This window comes from Antrostomus carolinensis, unplaced genomic scaffold, assembly GCF_000700745.2.
Source record: "Antrostomus carolinensis isolate BGI_N321 unplaced genomic scaffold, ASM70074v2 scaffold8850, whole genome shotgun sequence".
NCBI classification, from domain to species: Eukaryota; Metazoa; Chordata; class Aves; order Caprimulgiformes; family Caprimulgidae; genus Antrostomus; species Antrostomus carolinensis.
This window is the reverse complement of record NW_010286411.1, coordinates 1-10,215: the sequence shown is the minus strand read 5'-3', so window position 1 is coordinate 10,215 and position 10,215 is coordinate 1. Positions and strand designations below refer to the sequence as shown.

At 37.6% G+C, this 10,215-nt stretch overlaps 1 protein-coding gene across 1 annotated transcript in view; it reads right to left on the bottom strand.

The window, feature by feature from the left end:
- Nucleotides 1-10,172, bottom strand: part of WASHC4 (WASH complex subunit 4) — a 39,067-nt gene extending 28,895 nt beyond the window's left edge. Inside the window, exons 1-6 of the mRNA XM_010168073.1 lie at nt 9,858-10,172; nt 6,235-6,420; nt 5,067-5,120; nt 4,872-4,937; nt 4,662-4,707; nt 2,163-2,230 (exon numbers count right to left, since the gene is read on the bottom strand). Coding sequence (XP_010166375.1) covers nt 2,163-2,230; nt 4,662-4,707; nt 4,872-4,937; nt 5,067-5,120; nt 6,235-6,420; nt 9,858-10,172 — 735 coding nt within the window. The remainder of the gene's footprint in view (nt 1-2,162; nt 2,231-4,661; nt 4,708-4,871; nt 4,938-5,066; nt 5,121-6,234; nt 6,421-9,857) is intronic.
- Between the last annotated feature and the right edge of the window lie 43 nt (nt 10,173-10,215).

The following is a 10,215-nucleotide window of genomic DNA, read 5'->3' as shown; positions in this document are numbered from 1 at the left end:
CCTCGAGCAATACGATAAATGACTTTCCCTTAACTGCAATAACTGCTCATTAATACAGCCTATAATCCCATCAGGGAAAAATCAGCATATGATGAGTCTAGCCAGTCAGCACACAGATGGCTTCATAGCAGACATCCCACACGGGCTAAGCAGCCAGCCTGCCGTTCCTGGCTAACAGCTGAATTTTGTCTTCCTCTCCATCAAAAATAGATCTTATTTGGGCTTCTGCCTTCTATTAGCCACCAGTTTTCACAAAACATAAAAGTGGTGTTTCTTCTTATACTTGCACTGCTCTATCAAATGTAGCTGAAACAAGCCAACAGATTCCAGGGGAATGGGTTAATAGACAACTGAGATCATGGTTTCTGGGGAAGGGGCACCAGCTGCCATTTTAAAACTTCCAGGAAATAGCCCAATTTAACAGCACATGCATATTGGCAGCTACATAATACAGATGAGATTATAATTTTATCAGAGTTCTTCAAATACACTGTCTTCTGGAGGATCAAGAGTACTTAACTAGTGTTTCACATCTCTATTTTGATAATTAAAAAAAAGGTTTTGACAGAGTGAATTTTAATTTGAGGCTATTACATCTAGTTAACCAAGAAATCCTGAACTCAGGAGAGACAGTAAATCAGCCAGTGGACATTAGCTCTATGAAAGCAACATTTCACCTCTTTTGTCATCTTCATTCATATTTTCACACTGCCCTTGGAGATATGCTCATAATGTTGACCAGAACAGCATTTCCTAGCCTACGGCTATAGACTACTACTGAGTAGATTTAGGGGAACACAAGAGTTGAAACAGAACAATTTTTTTAAAGAGTTTTCCTCATAGCTTTACCCAAAGCAATATACACCTGTTAGCACAGTAACCTTCCCTTTGGGGCCAACATCCTGCATCTCCCTTCTTTCCGCAAGTTGCTCAACAATCATCAAGTCATCATAGCATAGATACAAAGAGGGCTCACAAGCAATAGTTACATTTATAGGGTAAACACTACACAAAAATATACATATCAGCATACACTCCATAAATACATATTCATTGTTCTACAGAGTGGGTTTGCAGTGCATGTAGATAACCAGACAGCCAGTCACCCTGCTCTCAACTTCTACCCAGACAGAGTACCCAGTAGCCCTATTTAAGAACCACTAAAAGGTCTCAAACATCTGCTCAGTAAGAAATAGAAGATGAAGGAAGAAACTGACAAAGTTGATAGGCCAAAAAGCTTGAAAAATGGGGGAAAAAAAATTCCCAAGATATCCTACCAGCTAACTGCACTTGGGCATAGTAAAACAGGTTGAGAAACAACTTCCTATAGCATTCAATCTGCTATGACTCAGTAAATGACTACTGCCATGCTAGTATACAGCAAGAACAGGAATTTTAACCTTTGTTAAACTAGAATTTGTTTAAACCTTCTGGAAGCTTCCTGTATATTCTCTACTTCAACACAGATATTTCATTACAAGCAATATTGCATAAAAACAGAAACATTTTTGGGAACAAGACAGTCACTTAAGCTATACTGAAGACAAAATATTCCTCAGTAGAATGAAACACAAGAACACAGGAAATCCTCTGAAGAAACACAGATCCTGTTTTCATGCAAAAGACCCTGATAAGAACCAAAATGTGTAAGATAGAGTGTTCTTCGCTGAAAGTTTGAGTGAGGCACAAGCAATTTTTTTCCAGGTATGTTTTCATTTTGCTTTCTCCTACCAGCTAAATAAAGATGCATAAACAATTAATCCATTCCCAATGTTCAATGAAAACTAAAACTGGCTAATCAAAACCATAAAAATAAATGCATTTACCATCAAATGAAACAACCTCAATTTACCTTCTCTTACTTAAATTTTCTTAAGTAAATTCCAATTTATTTGAACAATGATTACACAAACTGTAATTTCTTCTCTCATTAGACTTCCAGAGTTTTAGACAAGTATAAAAAAACCCCCAAAATAACGTGTGATACATCAGCTAGTTGTGACAGGTCTCTGGGCAAAACATAGTAATGTATCAAATGACTGCAATGCCTTTCAGCAAGATGCAAGCAGGATACTGCAGAATGTTAAATCCATTTTGCAAGTAAAATTAAGATTATAATTGCTGTAAAAAAAAAAAAAAAATAAATTAAAAACATACTCTACCTGCAAGAAAGAAACAAATCTTCCCATCTGTATTTGGCAATCTCCCTCCACCATGCTGGAATCTGTGGCTTGAAAGACAAACACTTGTCACTACTTTCAAAAGCCCATGTTAGACCTGTTAATTTAACATTGAAGCTTGGCCTCCAAGCCATTTGTTTGTCATGCAAGTGGAGCACACTATTATAAGCATCCTGATGGAGCCTTAAAAACTTTTAATTTTGATTTCCTAAACCAGACTTATTTTAAAAGTTTCTTTCTCATTAAAAACTACATTGTTTATAAGCTAGACACAAAGCAGGAAAAGTCTCCATCATATGAAAGAAAATGAAATATGAAAGGTAATTCTTTAGAGGTGTGTATATATATATTATGGAACTTACTATAAAAGTTTCAATTTTAAGAAGTTTCTATGAAGCACTATGTATTTATATTGCAAGGAACATTCTTGGTAGTTCTTTACTGTAAGATTATACTACATCTTTAATCAGAAGAAAAAGCTGTGTAGCACACAATTTCATCAAGAAATTTCTTTTTCCTACATATCACCCTGCACAAAAGAATCAGCTCATCACCACAGCTTCAAAGCACTGCCTGTATGACAAAGTACACTAACAGCATACTATTAAATACAATAATTACATCACCAATGACAAATTGTTTCAATCTGCTGGAGCAGCTGTAATACTATCTGACAAAATACAGCCTTTTTAATGTGGCAACAGATTAGTGCTCTAAACTTCAGATTTTTCTATCAGGCCTCTCTGAGCAAAGACAGGTTACAATTTCAAGTTTACCTGCATAAGAAATGCAGGTCTTATTGCTTCATAAAATATGTTATTTTAGAGCAGTTACCAGCCACTGAAGTAGTCTCCATACTTCTGTAACATGGAGCTCTGGGACAAGATACCAAACATTGCATGCTTCCCCTTTACAGATTTTATGTAGCTCTTACTCTCTTTGGTGTACGTCCCAAAAAAACCAATCCAGCTAAATATTTAAAGTTCCTAGAGTAGCCCTACCCACTTCAAGGACAAGATGAAAAAAAAATGTTTCTTTATACAGAAAGGAAAGGCCAGGACAGTATCTGTTTCATTTCAATCGTCCTTGAGCCAGTAACTTTGCCAGCTGTTCTAAATAAGCAAGCTTGCTGTTTTCAAAGCAGATGCTACAAGGAGGAATATGGAAGTGGAGAACGCAATTTCTGCATCCCTGGCTAACCCACAGAAGGCCAACCTCTCAGTTCCTGCTATTCTCAGGCATCCCCTGCAGAACACCCATCAGGAACAAACTGCTGCTGTAATATGCTAATCTGCAACAGTCTAACTTCTTTCATGCTAGAGACATGGAGAAGTTTTGAGAGATCTCCTAATATCATTTTGGCAGCATATCACTTTTTGTTAAGATATTTAAAACCATGTCTGATAGGAAGGAGAATGTGCTAAGAAAAAAAAAATACAACAACAAAACCCACACTTTTTCATGTTCCTTAACTAAACTACAGCAGTCATCTTACATAGCACTTAGAAGAATGATAAGCAGCCTGTCTCAAAGATTTCACATTCCTCAATACTGCTGTCACAGTCAAGGCTCTTGAAAAAGCTTTAAAAAAGCCCTTTTACAAGACTACTATGAAAGGCCCTTCCCTTTCTCTCAAATTTCTGAAATAGAAAACAAAGTTAAGCAACATATCTCTAAATTAACCCGTTAACATATGCAGTCCTCGGTACCAAGATCTGAGTTTATTAGCAGACTAGCATCCTGTAAGGTAGAAGCTTAAGACCAGCCCTTCAGAGGTGTTACCAGTTTAGTTCCAAGACAACGAGTAGCTTTCACCTAAAGTAAGGTCTCATGATCTGTCAACTGAATTGACTTCCTATCACTTGTGCCCTTAGATTATGAGATGGTCTGAACAGTAGTACAAATACTATTACCTGCACTTGAAGGGCAGAGAACATTAATACACCACAACCTCTCTTGGAACAACGCAAGTAAAGTAGGCAGGACTTGCTCCAAGTGACTTATTAATGGTTTCATTGTTTTATTACAATCAAATTAGATGCATCGTTTCAATAAAACCAATGTAAAATCTAGTGCCAGTAGGAAATAAGTTGGTTTAGGCTGTGTTTACGTGTGAAAAACAGGTTTTCAATGCCACACTTTGAAAAACACCTGCTACAGTACATGAGCTCAGGTTTCTCCATGTTATACCTTAAATGCATCCTCAACAGCCCATACTCCCTATTTCCCATGTAAATAAGGCTGCAATAAAACTTCCTGTTAATGTAACAGATACATCTTACTGTTATCTTAAGCTAACTCAGGACAGTGACAAGACACTAACATACATCCCTATAACTTCAAAGTCCATTATTTGGTGTTCATCAAAGACAGAGAGAAAACATGTGTCCATATTATCAAATTACACTTACTGCAGCATTTAATATAACCTTAAGCAGTAACATAAAACTACAAACTTTTACAGTAAAGGGAGCTACTTACCTCCTTCTCCATAAAACAAGAGGCCATTATAAAATTTAGTTTCTGCCTAACAACAAAAGCAGAAATTTGTTTTTTAATAAATGGGATATATGTAATCATGCTATAAAAACTTAGACATTGTATCGTTTCTTTACTGCTAAAGAATAAATTTATATATCAGCTTGCCAATCCGAAAACGTTTTCATACACAGTAATAAAAGCTGAATTTACCTCATATTTTAACTTCTTGATTTCACAGCAAAGGGCAGCATACACAGTTATTACTTTGTTTAGAACCTACACTCGAAGGGGAAAAAAAAAAAACCACACAGATTACAAATAGATTCCTGTTCAGAGAGCTTGGTTTTTAACTAGAATAATTCTATTTTTTAATATTTACTTTTCTTTTAAGCATAAGGCACTTACCTTGTTTTCTGTCTTTATGAGCTCCAGTAGGGAGGACTGTTCATATGGCAAAAGCTAAAATTAAAAAAAATTTAAAAATAAAAAAACCCACAGAAACCAACAACAAACAAACAACTTTAGAGAATATTGGTTAAAAATACATTTATTCAACTAACTAATTTTTTTCCCCCCCCTAGTTTAATCTCAAATAAGGTCAGTAATAAGAAAGCACTAAGTGCACATTACTGGCAATCTATGCTATAGGAAACCTTCGCTCTTCACATTTACATAGAAATACCTTTCCTTTCCCTCTAGGAAGAAAGGCAAATAACTACAGCTATACTACACAGCATTTACAACAATTTACTTACAAAACTTGGAAAGCAAAAGCGTGGTCATTATGGTTTACATATTAAAAACAGCTCAGGAAACCTAAAATATGACTTAAGAATCCCAAATGCAGGAAATAGGATGCATAGTGTGTATTTGTATGCAGGCACTGGCATTTGGTACTGAAGTCAGATGTGATTTTAACTAGTTCATAAGCATCCAGCAATGTGCTGGCCCTACACATAATTTATTCAAATTATTCAGACAGATGATTACTTAATAATGCATCTTCAGCACCGACACGTTCCATATGGAAACAAAAGTGCTTTTAATGATGTCTTCAAATTCAGTGAAGGAAAAAAAAAAAAGATAATGCTCCACAAGGACGGAGAACTTATGACCAAGGAAAAAACCACCTCTGGAGGACAGAAAATACTGTACCAAGGCCATTAAGTCAAAACACAACTATAAATACACACAGAGGTCACTCTGCAGTTATACAACTATTACTGAGCTCCTCTAGAACCCCAGCCCCCAGATAAAAAACACCAACACCCAAAGGGAAGAAGTTTACTGGAATTAGCCTTCCCATGAAGAACTACAATAACTATAATAACTATAAATTCATTTAACTTCTACTAGTATCCAAAAGACTGGAAAAGAATAACATGAAAACATATTCTCTTATGATATGCACCAATTTATTCAATAGTTGATAATTAAAATAGTATTGGGTAGATTTTTTGAACACAAGTCAAAATTTTAAGAGTACAAATGCATCACACTTATTTCTCAGCTTTTAAAGGGAATGAGGAACTAGAAAAGAAACAGTTGCAATACATATAAAATATATGAAGACCTTTAATGCAATGGGATCAAGACTGAAGTCCCAAACATCTCCAACAGAGTCATCCAAAGCATCTTCAATTCTCTTCAGCTGAGACGTATATTCCTCAAGAAATCTTCCATAATTCTTCAACTGCACTTCAGCATGAATTTCTGAGAATTTATAACATTTGTAAAGTTTTATAGACTGTTCAGTAAACTGCAATATGAAAAAATTTGTTTAAAAAATTCAATCTGTTATTATTTAGCTTGCAGTACTGTATTCCTCATATTGCTGCAGTATTTTTCCTTAATACAACTGCATCTTTAACATAAAGTTCTTACTGTTTAAAAACAATCTACAACTCTGTCAGTTTAAAAGAAATCCAAATACTACTTAAAGAATACCAAACATTTAAATGGTTTGCAGAAAAATATTTTTAAGACTTGCATATATTTTCAAACTAAGATCTTAATAAATCTAACCTAATCACACCAAGATGCTGAGCAAAGGAACTGCTGTAGAAATCGTAAGGTGGTAGGTGATTCTACCCATCAGCTGAGCCAGTACAAATGCAATTATATTACAACTATGAGACAATGGGTCTAATCATTTTGGCCTGAGCAGTAGTCACATTAGTAGCAATTCCCTTCCACTCTCTCCCTGCTACCTCTCAGTAAGTCATTTGGGCATTACATTGGAAGTTTTTTTGCTTTCAATCATTCCTCCTACTTGCAAATTCACCATCTTCAAGCAGAGCTTTTCTCCTGTTTAGCACCTGGACACTGAAATGCACAGCTGTCCTGTTACTGCTAGGGGTATCTTACTATGTTCAAAAGGTAACATTCAGCTGGTCAAACACCAAGAATAGTGACATTAATTAGCAAAGTAAGTCTAAAGACAATTGGTCCACAAAAGTTTCATTCACTCTATCCTGATCTTTTTTTCTTCCCACATTAAGACACTCTTCCTTCCCCTCCCCCCAGTCACACACAATTACTAAGTCTAAAGACAATTGGTCCACAAAAGTTTAATTCATTCTATCCTAATCTTTTTTCCTTCCCACATTAAGACACTCTTCTTTCCCCTCCCCCCAGTCACACACAATTATTGACTTAGTTGCACAATCTGAACTACAGAGCAAGTGATTACAGTTCAAGGCTTCTGTGCTCAGTTAGGAAGTAAAATCCCTTTTCATGTGCAGACTAAACTGTCTTTCTCATAACTAGATAACAAATCTAATAGCTTGCAATCTTCTGCTATTCGTTGAAAATAGGATTACCTAAAAAAGTCAAGAATGTAAGCTGAATAACTGAACTATTCCTAAACAAGAAGTCAACTCGCGTGTAGCTTCATATGTGCCCTTTTCACATTTCTGCAAGCAGGTGCTCTAGAGAGATAAAAAACCTTGTATTCTGTTATTCTGTATGTTTAACCTCTTGCTCATCTGCATTACCAATAACTGAGCCAAATGGTAGTTGGTGGCTACTTCAGTGAAAGAGCACCGCTGAACCAATTATCACTTGGACATTTTCTGAAGAAAGGAAATACCTGACTGAGACACTACACCAGGAATAAGGGGATGAATAAACAATGATAAATTAATAAGGAAGAGATGAGAAGGACTGTGCACAGGTAGGTTGAGACTGAGAAGGAGAAAAGACCTCAATGAAGTCCCGAACTAATTCTAAGCTACTACTTTGAAGTCAGCAGCAATGCCAAGCATAAGGGCACATGGACTGCGAAGCCTATCCAGGGAGTGCAGGAGCGTTTACCATACTAAATTCTGCACTGGTGCCATTGGGTTCTACCTGCACCTGCAGCCCAGACAGGGGACAGGGACTGTCAAAATAAGGAGACTGAATTTCATTTAGACACATCAGAAGCAAGTGAACAAAAACCTCTCTCTCCATCAGCAGTATACACTCCAGACAGCGATGGGCAGCCCTTGAGTTCTATCATCATATTATTCTATCCCATCAAATTAATCTCATCTTTCAGGTTCCTTCCAGTGCATCTTCTGAACGTTTTGCTGCAGAAAACCAGTAAAACAATGAGGGGTGCAGAGCCCTGCAGAATGGAGGTTAACTAGCCACTATGTCAGCTTCAGTACTTTACTGCTAGGAAATCTGGAGTTTGGAGATTTATTATTATAGAGGTACGCTGTGGTATTCCCCCAACCCCCCTTCTCCCTTTGCACAAAAGGCAAACTGAGGGCAGAGAAACTGACAGAGATATTGGGGTTTTATGGGAAGAACAGAAAAAACTTCCAAGTCACACAAGAGTAGGAAATTGGCACTGCTGTTCAAATCAATTCCTTACAGAACAGGCAGCATTTCTCAAACAGAATCTTGCAGCAGTGCTCTGCTAGAGACCCACAAACTGTCACCTTTCCAGCAGCCAGATGATGAATTTGAACAATGCTATATCTGAATATAACTGATATTAAATATTTCCAAAGACTTAACTATTGATAGCCATCAATTTGTCGCCTTGTAGCGAACATATATAAAATAAGAGACAGGTGTGAATTATTTCCTCACTATTTTAGAGACACAAGAGAGCAAAAGCTGTTAGCTAGGCAGAGACAGGCAGGGTTGAACTGAAAAACGTTATTTGGGAGATAGGGGAAGCTTTTTAAGATGCAGAAAGGTTTTCCTAAATAAACTGGCTCACGTGAAGAAAGAAAAAGAAATCACAGAAAGCATCGATTTTCTTTTTCTTCAGAGCAGCAGACATACTTCATATGGTGTAATCTATTTACAATAAAGTTTTATTTAGTTTCTCCTCGGGTGATAAAATGAAAGCATTACAATTAGAACAATGCAGGAGACCTACTCAGCAGTAAAGATCCCCCAACTTAATCTTATCTTCTTCCATAAAATCAGCAATATCAATATTCAATAGACTTATTGCCACAGCAGGATTTGCAAGTGCTATGTCCATAAATATCTAGGACAGAGACGCAACAAGCCAGACTTACTTAGTATCTTTACTATAGAATATTATATTTGCTAAAGGTTAGCGAGTGACACAGGTATAAAGTGAAAGTAGACAACAATAAAATAATGGTTTTCAAATCACAGGATTTTTCTTTGGCTCTTCCCTAGAAGAACATTGTGTGCTGTTCTCAACAGAAGATCAGTCTGTTCACCATCAAGATGGTGGTAATGGAGCATATTATGTCATGTAAAGTTCTCACAGCTGCACTTAAGTGTCACAGGCCAACTAGTGAAGATCTGGCATTTCGAGTAAAAGCTACAGTTTCCTTCCCACAGCTAGAGAGCTGGTAAAAACCTCTGCTCAGGACAGCTACGGTTTCCACTGAAATCCAGATTAAATTAATATGGCATAAACAGTATCATCCTTTGGGATAACATTATATGTGAAACAGTTGGTCCATGAGTGACATATTTGCACAGCAACACCTGGTGAATTAATTCGGCACAGTTCGATTTACAGCGTGTATTACAGTGTGACAACCATGTATGTTCCCTGTTTAGAAAGTAGGTCACCTCCACAGGCTGAGAAAAACGTGGATTTTGACGGGCACACAAACCCACCGTCAAAGACTTAAGCATCTCAAGCTCTTATTTAATTATTTTTAAAGGTGAAACCACAACTGACTGCCCGGCTCCCTGCCAGAAAGCCTTTACCAATGGAAGCTGCATACAACGAACTCGTCTCGATGTGACTTCTCTAGTTAGGGGAGCAACTGCAAAAATTTGTGAGCCACCAGAAATGACCGGGAAGGAAAAAAACACCAGTCCCACGAGAAGCATCTGCTCCTCCTGCCCGCTTCGTGCCAGGGAAGAAATCCAGGCAAGCCTGCCTGACCCTGCCCGCCCCGCCGCGCTGGGGCACCGGAGACGACTGCCCTGAGGGGGTGAAGGACGAAGGGTTGGAATAGCCCCTCTCCCACCCAAACAACCTCCGACCACTACAGAGGGGGTGGGAGGGGAAAAGGTCATCGCAACAGGCCACCCCCGCGGGCCTGACTGGAGGAGGAGGAGG